The sequence below is a fragment of the Bufo bufo genome, chromosome 10 (genome assembly GCF_905171765.1).
Source record: "Bufo bufo chromosome 10, aBufBuf1.1, whole genome shotgun sequence".
Lineage (NCBI taxonomy): Eukaryota > Metazoa > Chordata > Amphibia > Anura > Bufonidae > Bufo > Bufo bufo.
This window is the reverse complement of record NC_053398.1, coordinates 46,750,289-46,764,899: the sequence shown is the minus strand read 5'-3', so window position 1 is coordinate 46,764,899 and position 14,611 is coordinate 46,750,289. Positions and strand designations below refer to the sequence as shown.

Sequence of the window (14,611 nt, the reverse complement as noted above, 5' to 3'; positions counted from 1 at the left end):
GGAGAGCAAACGGCAGGATGCTGCGGTTTGCTTTCCGCCCTGAGATGCGGAGCAAGATGGAACCACAATGCAAGTCAATGGGGACGGATCCATTTTTTTTGACACAATAGAAAACGGATTTCAATGGTGTTTATGACGGATCCGTCTTGGCTATATTAAAGATAATACAACCGGATCCGTTCATAATGGATGCAGATGGTTGTATTATCAGTAACGGAAGCGTTTTTGCTGAACCCTGCCAGATCCAGTAAAAACGCTAGTGTGAAAGTAGCCTAAGACAGGCTGCAATAGCGGTAATGGTATAACAGGCAGTAATGTTTGTAAAGGCTTTGCTGTGGGGTTGAATATTCAGGCTAAGGCTTAGGGCTCATGCACACGACAGTATTTTGCGTTCAGTATACTGGCCGTTTTTTGAGTTCAGTATGCGGTACATATACTGAACCATTCATTTCAATGGTTCAGCAAAAAAAAAACTGAAGTGTCTCCGTGTGCATTCCGTTTCAGTATTTCCGTATTTCCGTACCATGAAAAGATAGAACATATCCTATTCTTGTCTGCAAATCACGGTGCTTGGCTCCATTCAAGTCAATGGGTCCGCAAAAAAAAGGAACACATACGGAAATGCATCCGTATGTCTTGCGTATCCGTTCCGTTTTTGCGGAACCATCTATTAAAAATGTTATGCCCAGCCCAATTTTTTTCTATGTAATTACTGTATAATGTATATTGCATACGGAAAAACGGAAAGGAAACGGAAACAAGAAACAGGAACAACAGATCCGTATAAAACGGACCGCAAAACACTGAAAAATCCATACGGTTGTGTTCATGAGGCCTTAAAGGGAGTCTGTCAGCAGTTTTGACCTGCTCATGCAAGCGACCAGGGAGTGGTGCTTTATCTTGAAGTATTCTCTGCTCATTGAGCTGCAACATCCATCAGGAAACACTGTCAGGCCTCTTTCACACTACCGTATGGTTATTTCAGTGTTTTGCGGTCCGTTTTTCATGGATCCGTTGTTCCGTTTTTTTGTTTCCGTTGTGTTTCCGTTCTGTTTTTCCGTTCCGTTTTTCCTTATGGCATATACAGTATACAGTAATTACATAGAGAAAATTGGGCTGGGCATAACATTTTCAATAGATGGTTCCGCAAAAACGGAACGGATACGGAAGACATACGGATGCATTTCCGTATGTGTTCCGTTTTTTTGCAGACCCATTGACTTGAATGGAGCCACGGAACGTAATTTGCGGGCAATAATAGGACATGTTCTATCTTTCAACGCAACGGAAAAACGGAAATACGGAAACGGAATGCATACGGAACAGATTCTGTTTTTTTTTGTGGAACCATTGAAATGAATGGTTCCGTTTACGGACCGTATACGGAACGCAAAAAACGGCCCGCAAAACGGGAAAAAAAACGGTAGTGTGAAAGAGGCCTCAGGCTTTTAACCTCCCAGGCTGTGAGCCCTGCGCTGCGATTGGCCAGCGCTAGAGCAGAACAAGGGCAGACTCCGCCTACCATAACTTAGGGACTGGAATCTCCGCCTACTATAACTTAGTGAGCGGAGATACCGGAGGGCATAGCGGGAGAACGGCGCGGCGCCCGGGGATAATAGTAAGTGCAGGGAGATCCCCGGGCGCCGTTCTACATGTCTGTATACTTAGTTCATAGAGTAATAATCGGTGAAAGGTCCTCTTTAAGGTGAGTTAAATTATTTATATATTTTTTTAACCCCTCCATCCCTATTTTACTTAGCATTCTGTATTCAGAATGCTATTATTTTCCCTTATAACCATGTTATAAGGGAAAATAATACAATCTACACAACACCTAACCCAAACCCGAACTTCTGTGAAGAAGTCCGGGTTCGGGTCTGGGTACCACATTCAGTTTTTTATCACGCGCGTGCAAAACACATTGCACCCGCTCAACAAAAACTGAACAACGGAACGCAATCAAAACTGACTGCAATTGGGTACCTACTCACGTGGGTTTGCCGCAACGCATCCGGACACGCTCGTGTGAAAGAGGAAGTAAATGTGGCGTAGCTGGCGTAGACGTCAGTTTCTGGTGCGCGGAGTGCCAGAGATCTATTAATCTAATAAATTAGGAGCATCTCACTTCAGGGCACAGGGATCAAGACTTGCGTATGGGAATGCCAGTCTTGATACATGTTCCTCATTATGTTCTTCTGCTGCTGTAGACCATCCACTTCTCCATGCATAATCCTTATCCATGCTCTTCTGACTTAGTTCATTAATTGATGGTTTGGGCCCCAGATCCAGGCCTCAATGGGCATTTCTTGCTCTGAGTAGCATTTTCTATATACTTTAGAAACTGGTCTATGTGAAAATTGCTGGAGATTGGCAGCTTTTGAGTTTATTATACCCAGTGTGGGAAGGAAGGAAATTAAACTCAGGGCCCAGGATCAATTCTAACAGAACATGTGCATGTCCGCTTCCACTGCATCCTATAATCATTGCACACACGGGTCATATCATAAATGGATTCTAATCACACGTACCAAATAAATTGTCCACTGAATGCACATTTTCTACAATATTTCAATAACCTTGCTAGCAACCGGAGGGTGCTAGGCACTTACTTTGGGTGATTTCTATTGTAACCAGAGTTGTGGTCCTCTCAGATGTTGCACCGTCAGTTGCACTCACCTTTTTGAAAGAAAAAACAGTTGGGGTCATTTATCAAACTGGTGTATAGTTGCCCATAGCAACCAATCAGATTCCACCTCTCATTTTTGACAGCTCCTTTGGAAAATAAAAGGTGGAATCTGATTGGTTTCTAAGGGCAACTAAGCCAGTTCTACTTTACACCAGTTTGATAAATGACCCCCAGTGTCTTTACAGAATTTGGGCAGCATTGTAGACATCACACCCTATATTCTTCTACATCTACTAATGGTATGTTCACACTGCACATTAGTGTTGAGCTTATCAAAGTTAACGAAGTGGACTTCGATCCAAATTTCGGGAAAAATTCGATTCGCCACAAAGCCGAATTTCCTTGTGCTTTGTGGTAACGAATTGATTTCCCTGAAATGGCGGTAAAAAAAAAATAAAAAATCATACTTACCTCATACATTCGAGTGCAAAGAGGTCGCTGTGGCCATCTTGCTTGAAGATCTTGCGCGAAATCTTGTGCGCGGTGACGTATGACCAATGCCGGCTGAAGTGAGGATGTCATCACGCGTCGCGCAAGATTTCACGCTGGAACTTCAAGCAAAATGGTCGCAGCAGCCTCTTTGCACTCAAATGGATGCGGTAAGTACAATTTATTTTTATTTTTTTCTGGAGTAACCCCTAAAATGCTTTAATATTGGTCTCAGATGCCGCGATCAGTGATGAACGCGGCATCTGAGGGGTTCACTGTGTCCTGTCATTGCACCCGCTACTTACAAAATAAACTGCGCTATGTGGCAAAGTAATTCGTCACAAAGCAATTATTTTTTTTGTAAAATTCAGCGAAGCAGCTGAATCGAATATTGCACATATTCCATTTGTCAGATGTATCTCATGCACGCAATGGATGGCAGTGTTCATTTGGCATTTGTCTAGTTGGTTTACATCAGCAAAAATTTTTTTCAAGCATATAAAAAATCTTCTACATATCATTTCAACATAGGAGTCTATGGGCGACATGTGCCACTGTATGACTTTACAGTGGTGAACATCAGAGCCCTCTGTTGGAGGTATAAATCAGGAAGTATCAGTGAACGGATACCTCCAGAGCCTTTTTGCAGAATGACCAAATAGATAATTTAATAATTTATAGATCATTTTGTCGGAAAACAGATGTTGACTTAACAGAACCCACTGCGAGCACATGCTACCACGGTTTTCGGTCTCATGTGGCCCTACCCTTTATGGTCTGAATGTGTGTATGGCTGAAAATAGCCTTCAGGATCTAGTGTTATTAATAGAGCAGGACTCACAGTTGGACTCCTAGACCCCATTTTTCAAACTCTTTTCTCCATTGAATCCCATTTGGTACGCATTCTGAGGTTTTGTATGGGTCAATACACACAGATCCAACTTTTTCGTCTGAGTAGATATTACTGATTTCTGCACTAAGTATGGTTGTGACATCACAGCACAATATCTGTAGCATGTATGTATGGATAGCTGAGAAACAGTAATTCCTATCACACTACCTAACACCATGCACTGGAACCTATCATCTACACTATATCACTATCTATCCTACACTGACTATCTCCCACTAACTATCTGTATTATATATATGAACTAACTATTTAATGTAAGTGGATAAGGAATAGGATCCAGATGAAAGCACAGAACACAGCAATGTCACTGCTGTCTCAGAACTGCAAAAAAAACAGCAGAAATGGCTGCTGGGGAGGTTCTTATATAGTAAGGGGCAACTTTCCTATTGGTTGCTAGGGATGTTGCTAAGCTCTGACAAAGATATTGCAGCCTTCTCATTGGCCCACAAGCAAGAAGGGAGGTTACTGATGAAAAAAAAACTAGAATATTCGCGATTACGAATATATAGCACTATATTCTACATCTTCTCGAAGTGCCGATATTTGCGATAAAAATTCGCGATTAGAATATTTGCGATCAACACTACTACCTGGACTGCATATAAAAATGTGTGCAAAAATATAGCATCATACCAAGGTCTAGGAAACTTAAAGGGATAACATTAATATATTAATATTACGTAAGAATAAGGCCTTTAATGTGTGTCTTTCTTTTCAATAAACCATGAAATACAGTACTTTGCAGAACTTACCAGTAACGCAGTGGTGCCAGGAGAGTTGAAAACAGAACTAGTCAATATGTATCCATCGCGAAGAACGGTAAAATCCGTGCTGTTCTCTACCTTATATATGACAGCTAGATTAAAACCCTGAAAAACAGACAGTGTACATATAAATAGGGAAGCTGTCTGATTAATGATGCCAAATATAGTAAATTACATTTTTAATTTTTTACAATATTCAAGAATTTTAAAAAATTTTTGCACTTGGTATTCATAATTAGCAAGGTTTGGAGTCTATATTAAGGCAGTTCTGGTCTGTGATCTATGTTATGAAGGGTCTGGACTGGGATCTGCAGTAGTTTATATCTAGTTTATGTCTTCTGTATTACATAGAGGTATTTATTTAGGGTCTGAGGGGTCTGTATTTGGGATGTCTGGTCTAGGGTCTGGATTTATTTAGGATATCAGGACTGGATTTAAATAGGAAGTCTGGTCTGGGGGCCGGATTTATTTAGGATATCAGGACTGGATTTAATTAGGAAGTCTGGTCTGGGGGCTAGATGTATTTAGGATGTGTGGTCTAAGGTCTGGATTTATTTAGACTATCTGGTCTGGGGGGGTGGATTGATTAAGGATATCTGGTCCATGTCTGGTTTGGGAGCTGCATTGATTTGGAATGTCTGGTCTAGGAGCTGGATTAATTTAGGATTTCCAGTCTGAAGTCTGGATATATTTAGGAAGTCTGGTCTGGGGTATGGATTTATTTAGGAAGTCTGATCTGGGGGCTGGATATTTTGGGATGCCTGGTCTGGGGGTTGGATATTTTGGGATGCCTGGTCTGGGTGCTGGATTTATTTAGGATGTCTGCTCTGGGGGCTTGATTTATTTAGGATGTCTGCTCTGGGGGCTGGATATATTTAGGGAGCCTGGTCTAGAGTCTAGTGTGTTTATTGAGGTCTAGTGTGGTGTCTGATTTAAGGATGTGATGAAGGGGCTCCTATGCACTATTTGTTGCCATAAGTTGTGAGCATCTCTTATTGGGTCAAAAGGGAATACATTTTGTGCAGTGAGTATGTTCTTTTTCTTGACTGCAATGCTATCACAGATACAGTGCAAAAAATATATGTTGGTAAAAGCATACCAAGCACAACAGCAACGTTCAGCCATTTTGTAGATATGTAAATAATAAAAATAAGTATAGAATTACAATATATTGTAAGATTCAAACAGAATAATTATTTTATTCTTTCAGCTACTGGAGATACTTACATCTGGAAAATCTCTATCAGAGGCAAACACTTGGAGTGATTTACTCTGGTCACTAGAATTCCGAACAAAACTTCCAATATCTGTATTTGTAGCTATAGTTCCATAGTAATTGGACATTTGAAATATTGGAGGAAAATTATTTTTTTCCTTTACTTCAATCTGGACTGTGGTGGTGGCATATTTCTGTATATCATTGGACTGATAAGCCTGGAAGGAAATGTAATGTCCTATTATACCACAAAAAAATATTCAATGGCAAACGTTCTTTCTAGTAATCAGCCAAGTACAATAATAAATGCACTACACATGGAAAAAAAACACTGCATAATGTTTTACTGTATAAATACATTTTATAATATAGTATATAATGTTCAACTAAAGTCCTATGCGAGAAATCTGAATCAACATCATTCTGGATTTACATCAGTGACGTTTCATGGATATTGATGTGAAGTCACATGGCTGTTTCATCCATTAATCAATGCTGCAGGATGTTATGTAACAAACTGTCACTGAGACCTGCATTGACTGCTTGAGGCTGCCATGTGATACTAAGATCAAATGTATTCACAACCACATACAGTAGGTGAACCCGATTTTGTGTCAATCTCGCCGTATTTCTCGGCGAGATTGAGCACATACGAGCCCCATCGCGGGAGCCAGCGCCGAGCTGGCTTGCCGCGATGGAGAGCAAGCGCGTCATAGAAGAGGCGGGAGATCCGACTTGGATTCCCGCCAATTCTACACGTGTGCGGCGTTTGTTATGAATCCTGAGGGGGAAGTCCCCGCCGGATTTTAAATAAAAATCCGGCCTGGGTCCCGCCCTCAGGAGCATACCGGGCCCTTAGGTCTGTTATGGGTTGTAAGGAGAGCCCCCCCTACGCCGAAAAAAACGGCGTAGGGGGTCCCCCTACAATCCATACCAGACCCGTATCCAAAGCACGCTACCCGGCCAGCCAGGAAGGGAGTGGGGACGAGCGAGCGCCCCCCCCCCCCTCCTGAGCCGTACCAGGCTGCATGCCCTCAACATGGGGGGTTGGGTGCTCTGGGGCAGGGGGCGCACTGCGGCCCCCCCACCTCAGAGCACCCTGTCCCCATGTTGATGAGGACAGGGCCCCTTCCCGACAACCCTGGCCGTTGGTTGTCGGGGTATGCGGGCGGGAGGCTTAACGGAATCTGGGAGCCCCCTTTAATAAGGGGGGCCCCCAGATACCGGCCCCCCACCCTAAGTGAATGAGTATGGGGTACATCGTACCCCTACCCATTCACCTGCAAGAAAAGTGGTAAAAACACAAATAAACCACACAGTGTATTAAAATATTTTATTTTTCTGCTCCGGAGGCCGCCCCCTGTCTTCTTTATTAGCTCTTTTACCAGGGGGGGCTCTTCTTCTTCCGATATCCCGACGGGTCTTCTCCGCTATCCGGGGGGGTCTTCTCAACTCTCCGGGGTTCTCCTTCTGTCTTCTCCTTCTGTCTTGTTGTCTCCTTCTGTCTTCTGTCTCCGGGGGGGGCTCTTCTTCTTCCGATATCCCGACGGGTCTTCTCCGCTATCCGGGGGGGTCTTCTCAACTCTTCGGGGTTCTCCTTCTGTCTTCTCCTTCTGTTCTTCTTCTGTCTTCTCCTTCCTTCTTGTTGTCTCGGCGCACCCCGGTTCTTCGTCTCGCGAGACTCGGCGCACCCCGATTCTTCTCTCTGTTGTTGACTCGGCGCACCCCGGTTCTTCGTCTCGCGAGACTCGGCGCACCCCGATTCTTCGTCTCGCGAGATGAAGAACCGGGGTGCGCCGAGTCAACAACAGAGAGAAGAATCGGGGTGCGCCGAGACAACAAGAAGGAAGGAGAAGACAGAAGAAGAACAGAAGGAGAAGACAGAAGGAGAACCCCGAAGAGTTGAGAAGACCCCCCCGGATAGCGGAGAAGACCCGTCGGGATATCGGAAGAAGAAGAGCCCCCCCCGGAGACAGAAGACAGAAGGAGACAACAAGACAGAAGGAGAAGACAGAAGGAGAACCCCGGAGAGTTGAGAAGACCCCCCCGGATAGCGGAGAAGACCCGTCGGGATATCGGAAGAAGAAGAGCCCCCCCTGGTAAAAGAGCTAATAAAGAAGACAGGGGGCGGCCTCCGGAGCAGAAAAATAAAATATTTTAATACACTGTGTGGTTTATTTGTGTTTTTACCACTTTTCTTGCAGGTGAATGGGTAGGGGTACGATGTACCCCATACTCATTCACTTAGGGTGGGGGGCCGGTATCTGGGGGCCCCCCTTATTAAAGGGGGCTCCCAGATTCCGTTAAGCCTCCCGCCCGCATACCCCGACAACCAACGGCCAGGGTTGTCGGGAAGGGGCCCTGTCCTCATCAACATGGGGACAGGGTGCTCTGAGGTGGGGGGGCCGCAGTGCGCCCCCTGCCCCAGAGCACCCAACCCCCCATGTTGAGGGCATGCAGCCTGGTACGGCTCAGGAGGGGGGGGGGGCGCTCGCTCGTCCCCACTCCCTTCCTGGCTGGCCGGGTAGCGTGCTTTGGATACGGGTCTGGTATGGATTGTAGGGGGACCCCCTACGCCGTTTTTTTCGGCGTAGGGGGGGCTCTCCTTACAACCCATAACAGACCTAAGGGCCCGGTATGCTCCTGAGGGCGGGACCCAGGCCGGATTTTTATTTAAAATCCGGCGGGGACTTCCCCCTCAGGATTCATAACAAACGCCGCACACGTGTAGAATTGGCGGGAATCCAAGTCGGATCTCCCGCCTCTTCTATGACGCGCTTGCTGGGATGTGCTGTCGCTATCCCAGTGAGTGCGAGATCTCGGCACCACGTCGCCGAGTATCAGCGCGACGCTGTCGTGCTGAAAGCACAATCTCACAAACACCTACTGTACAGAGCAAAATGGCTTATTATTTCTAGTGCCCTCTACCATGTCCACCCAACAAGTTCTTCAGTACCTACCATAACTTGCAGCAGGAATGTCCTTAAGGTGTCTACTGACTTGTCCATTGTTATGTTTCCGTTTCCCGTATTTATAGAAAATATACTGTTCTCATTGCCTAAACACAAAGGAGATTAAAAGTTTAAAAATAGATTAAGTGGTGAATTAGTAAAGGTTAACGGATATCTACCAAAACTGTTTATAGGAGATACATGAGATATTCAAAAGGAGTTTTTTCATAGGTTACATCTTCTCAGACATAACCACTTATCGTCTGTCATGACCTGTCATTGCTTGAAGCCGCAGGCTGCAAACCTACATCTCCTCCACTTATATTCCTATAATGCCTACTATTCTGAGCTTGGATATCACCATATTCATCCATGGTAACGGCCCTGAATAATGTGTATGTGTGCACACCGAAGTGAAGAGTGCAGTGAATCCAACAGCAGTCAGATAACTCTGGCCATAGACATGAGATAGCTGTTAGGGTAGGACCACCACATATAGCCCCGGAGATACATATGGTATGTAATACCCTCACAGTTTCCTTCTCCACTGTCTAGAGAGAGATATATCTATATAGTCCTATTAATTCAAAGGTAGGGATGAGCAGGGAAGCTACTGAGCATGTCAGTCCACCTCTGGTTGCAGAAGAAGGTGGACCAAAGGGATAAACAGCAGAGACAAATGTGATGTGCAACAATATTTTTATTGCAGGTATATTACAATAATACTTTATATAAAATGCCTTTTAAGACCCCTTTAAAGAACTATCATTGCAAGTGGTTCAAGATTTAATTTAACTGAACATATACTGGATCCCATCAGCTAGCAGAATAATATGTTGTAAAGCAATACTGTATAGACCCAGTGAAAAGTTCTTACACGCACACGGCATTAGAGCTTCAATGTTTTCGATTTGGCTATATGGAGAATCCGCTGTTTTGACAATTGCAATATTTATTACATTGATATTTTTACATACCACTGATAATACTGTAGGAAATAGGGTCATTAATGCCATAATCTCCATCCACAGCATATAGAGGGCCAGGCATCAGCTGTAGCGGCTGAGTCTAAAATAAAAATTGCATTACTCTACAGTTATAACCATTTAAGGCCTCTGTCACATATTTATGATGTAGTCTGCTGACATCCCACTTGTTTCTCTATTTATACTTGCTTAAATGGGTTGTCTCACTTCAGTAAATGGCATTTATTCTTTTTATATAGAAGATATTCGACACATAGTAACAAACAATGAGGAGCTGTGCACACAGCCTGTGCTCCTCCCACACAGCCCAGCAGCGCAAGGTGTATCCTGCCTGCTGCTGGGGAGCACAGATCATCAGAGGAACCAGGTAAGTATTTACTGTTTTTTTTTTTTTTACTTCCTGTGAAGGGGGCACATATCTGGGCATAACTACTGTGACGGGGGCACATCTGGGCATAACTAGTGAGAAGGGGGCACATGTGGGCATAACTATTGTGAAGGGGCACATCTGGGCATAACTACTGTGACGGGAGCACTTGTCTAGGCATAACTATTGTGAAGGGGCACATATCTGGGCATAACTACTGAGAAGGGGGGCACATATCTGGGCATAACTACTGTGAAGGGGCACATATTGGCATAACTACTGTGAGGTGGGCACTGATCGGAGCATAACTACAGTGAAGGGACACATCTGGGCATAACTACTGTAAAGGGGCACATATCTGGGTATAACTACTGTGAAGGGACACATCTGGGTATAACTACTGTGAAGGGGGCACATCTGGGTATAACTACAGTGAAGAGGGCACATATCTGGGCATAACTACTGTGAAGGGGCACATATTTTGGCATAACTACTGTGAGGTGGGCACTGATCTGAGCATAACTACAGTGAAGGGACACATCTGGGCATAACTACTGTAAAGGGGCACATATCTGGGTATAACTACAGAGAAGAGGGCACATATCTGGGTATAACTACTGTGAAGGGGGCACTTATCTGGGCATAACTACTGTGAAGGAAGCACTGATCTGAGCATAACTACTGTTAAGGGACACATCTGGGTATAACTACTGTCAAGGGGGCACATCTGGGCATGACTACTGAGAAGGGGCACATCTGGGCATAACTATTGTGAAAGGGGCACAGCTGGGCATAAATACTGTGAAGGGGGCACCTGTGCGCATAACTACTGTAAAGGTGGCACATCTGGGCATAACTACTGTAAAGGTGGCACATATCTGGGTATAACTACTGTGAAGGGGGCACATATCTGAGCATAACCACTGTGAAGGGACACATCTGGGTATAACTACTGAAAAGGGGGCACATCTGGGTATAACTACTGTGAAGGGGGCACATATCTGGGCATAACTACTGTGAAGGGGGAACACATCTGGGTATAACTACTGTGAAGGGACACATCTGGGTATACATTAACTACTGTGAAGGGGGTATAACTACTGTGAAGGGGGCACATATCTGAGCATAACCACTGTGAAGGGACACATCTGGGTATAACTACTGAAAAGGTGGCACATCTGGGCATAACTACTGTAAAGGTGGCACATATCTGGGTATAACTACTGTGAAGGGGGCACATATCTGAGCATAACCACTGTGAAGGGACACATCTGGGTATAACTACTGAAAAGGGGGCACATCTGGGTATAACTACTGAAAAGGGGGCACATCTGGGTATAACTACTGTGAAGGGGGCACATATCTGGGCATAACTACTGTGAAGGAGGCACATCTGGCCATAACTACTGTGAAGGGGAAAATATCCGGGTATAACTACTGTGAAGGGGGCACATTTGGGCTTTACAATTGTGAAGGGGCACATCTGGGCATAACTACTGTGAAGGGGTACATGTAGGCTTACTACTGTGAAGTGGCACATGTGGGCATTACTACTGAATTAGGCACAATGTGGACATAACTACTGTGAAGGGGACACAAGGGGTGACATAACTACTGTGTGGTGGCACAATGTAAGCATTACTACTGTGAAATGGACACAATGTGGGCATTACTACTGTGAATGGGGCACAATGTGGGCATAACTATTGTGTGGTGACATATAGGGGGAATAACTACTATGTGGGGGCATTGGGGGAACTAGATGGGATTGGGTATGTATAGTTATATTTTGGGTGGCGTTAGAGGCATGGCAAATACTGTCCCTCTTTGTGCTTTTCACAAGTTGGGAGCTATGGGTAAATCACATAAGTGTAAAGTTCTAAGTTCAATCTGACACAATATGACATCAAACAACGCAATTCACTGTAGTTTATTGCCTTGCAATTGACGTACATGTGCACATTACTTAAAGCTGTTGTGAGTCTAAAGTGCATCAAACGACTCAATAAAGGAGCAAAGTCACAACCATTTCTTCTGTCTTATCATGCATACTTCTGTGGCCTCTCGACAACCATGTAAATGCATTGTTGCCATCGTTACTATGAGCTAGATGACTGTATTGTAGAACACAGAACAGTTGATATGTAAATGTCTACTCTGACGTGCATAGTAAAGATGTTTTATTAATTAAGGACTATCCAAGACATTTAGTGGAGTTGTCACCACTGGTGTCACGGCTGAGGATGGGGAAAACCCTCAGCCGTGCGGTATCAGCAGATGGAGTCGCTGCAAGGCCAGGACAGAGAATTAGGGAGCTGGTCACCTCCTACACATCCCTAACTCTGACCCTATCTCCTATCCGTATGAGCCATCCCTGAAGGTAGGAGGGCTCATACTCCGGAACCTGATATTCCTGCTCGCCCTCAGGGTGGCCCTGGTCTAGGAGCAGGGTAAGACGACCCGTTCCTCCTAGACACGGAGGAACAGGAGTCTCACAGGCCAAGATACATAGAAAGGGGGAACATAAACAGACATATGGCAATGACAGGTAAGTGAGACTAGTTCCACACTTATTTGCCACAGACACACAACCTGGAACCCACGTGCAAGTGCTGCTATCAACAACCAACATAAAGGACACAGCACACAACAGACATCACACGGGAACCCAGTAAACCATATGCTGCAATAACAGATAAACCATAAACTAACACCAGACATAGCGTTTATGACAACCAGGTTGGCCCTCATTGGCAGATGGTAAATAAGCAGGAGGATGTCTCCAGCAAGCATGGCTGATCACCCTCTCTGACTACTGCCTTCCACTGAGGCTTTATAGGCCCGAGTAGTCACACCCACAGTCAGACACACCCAGTGCACACACACACTAGGAAGGAAGTTAACCCTTCCAACACCAGGGAAGGGAAAACAACAACTTAAAGGGGAAGTGCACACAACACATATAACACCCCGTGCACACCGATAAAAGGTATACCTATAAAGAGAGGTTGCCAGGTGCAACCGCATGCCTACTGCAGCAAGCTGCCTAGCACCGCTCAGGCTGCTCTGCTGCCACATACACAATGTTGCCAGCGGCAAACACAGGTGAGGCAACATACTATAGCCCTCACCTGTGATTGACAACAACACCAAGACCACAGGCAACTGCATGCGGTTACAGGAGTCACAACCATGACCATGGCCATGACAGCTGGGGCCCACACCTATCTCTACAATGGACTCCTGAAAGTGAAGGAGAGCACGCCCTTTGCTCTCCATTAATTTCTATGGGAGCTTGGCTATCTTGGAACTTCCATGGAGATAAATGTAAAGTCTCATGCAGACGTCCGTGGAAAACGGTCTGTGAGATACCGGACTGGCATTGCAGGAGCGCACCGCGTCATAGCAACCAATGACGCCGTGCGCTCCTGCAATGCCAGTCCGGTATCTCACGGACCGTGTTCCACAGACATCTGCATGTGGCTTAAGGGGGCTCCACATGCTCTGGGTCCCACACATATGTCCAGAATTGGACCCACAAACGGAGTGGAGAGCAGCCGCACATACGTGACCGCCCTACATTCATTTTCATGGAAGTTCTGAAAACAGCCAAGCTCCCATTTGTAACACCCCGGAGTGGTGTTACCACTCCTACACCCTGCTACTATCTCTAATGGTTAACCTAAATGCTATGTTATGTGCTCACCACCAGTGCAAATCGCAGAGCTATAGTTAGAGAGAATGGAACTCACCTTTCCATTCTCCCCCCTTTGGGCAGAAGTGGACCAGTCCTGCTTCCTGTCGGATGGGTTCGGCAGGAGTTTCCAGAGTTCGAGTTCTAGTTCTAAGCTAGACAGGAGAAGTGTGAGCAGGGGCACGCTCAGGCATGTCTATGCCAGCCAGAGCACCCTAAGCTCTGCTGGCCATGAAGAAAGATGTCTGGAAGCCATAGAGGCCAGAGGAATAGTTCTTCGGCCGCCATAAGAGAAATCAGCAAGAGGAATATTTTGTCGGCTGAAGATAAGTTTTACTGAGTGTCAGGAGGGGAATAACAGTGAACGGCACCCCATCCAAGGATACCAGATCAGATGAGGAGTACAGAAACCAGACTTAAGCAGAGTTTAGTGCAGCATAAAGAAAGTGAAGTATTTAATCAAGCCTGTCAGTACAGCAGAGAGAGAAAGCAGAGTTATTGAGTTTGCCTGCCAGTTTATGCTAAGGCCTTCTCGAACACAAAGCCTGCAAATTGTTTGGATGAACGTTTGTTCAAGTAAAGCTGCCGTTGGATTTCATCACAAG

The 14,611-nt window shown here is 45.2% G+C and overlaps 1 protein-coding gene across 6 annotated transcripts in view; it reads right to left on the bottom strand.

The window, feature by feature from the left end:
* Positions 1 to 14,611, bottom strand: part of CDHR5 (cadherin related family member 5) — a 51,243-nt gene that overhangs the window by 12,912 nt on the left and 23,720 nt on the right. For all 6 annotated transcript variants that reach the window (XM_040410501.1, XM_040410502.1, XM_040410503.1 and 3 more), the window contains exons 8-12: positions 9,937 to 10,027; positions 8,969 to 9,066; positions 6,020 to 6,226; positions 4,781 to 4,897; positions 2,610 to 2,676 (exon numbers count right to left, since the gene is read on the bottom strand). In XM_040410501.1, coding sequence (XP_040266435.1) covers positions 2,610 to 2,676; positions 4,781 to 4,897; positions 6,020 to 6,226; positions 8,969 to 9,066; positions 9,937 to 10,027 — 580 coding nt within the window. The remainder of the gene's footprint in view (positions 1 to 2,609; positions 2,677 to 4,780; positions 4,898 to 6,019; positions 6,227 to 8,968; positions 9,067 to 9,936; positions 10,028 to 14,611) is intronic.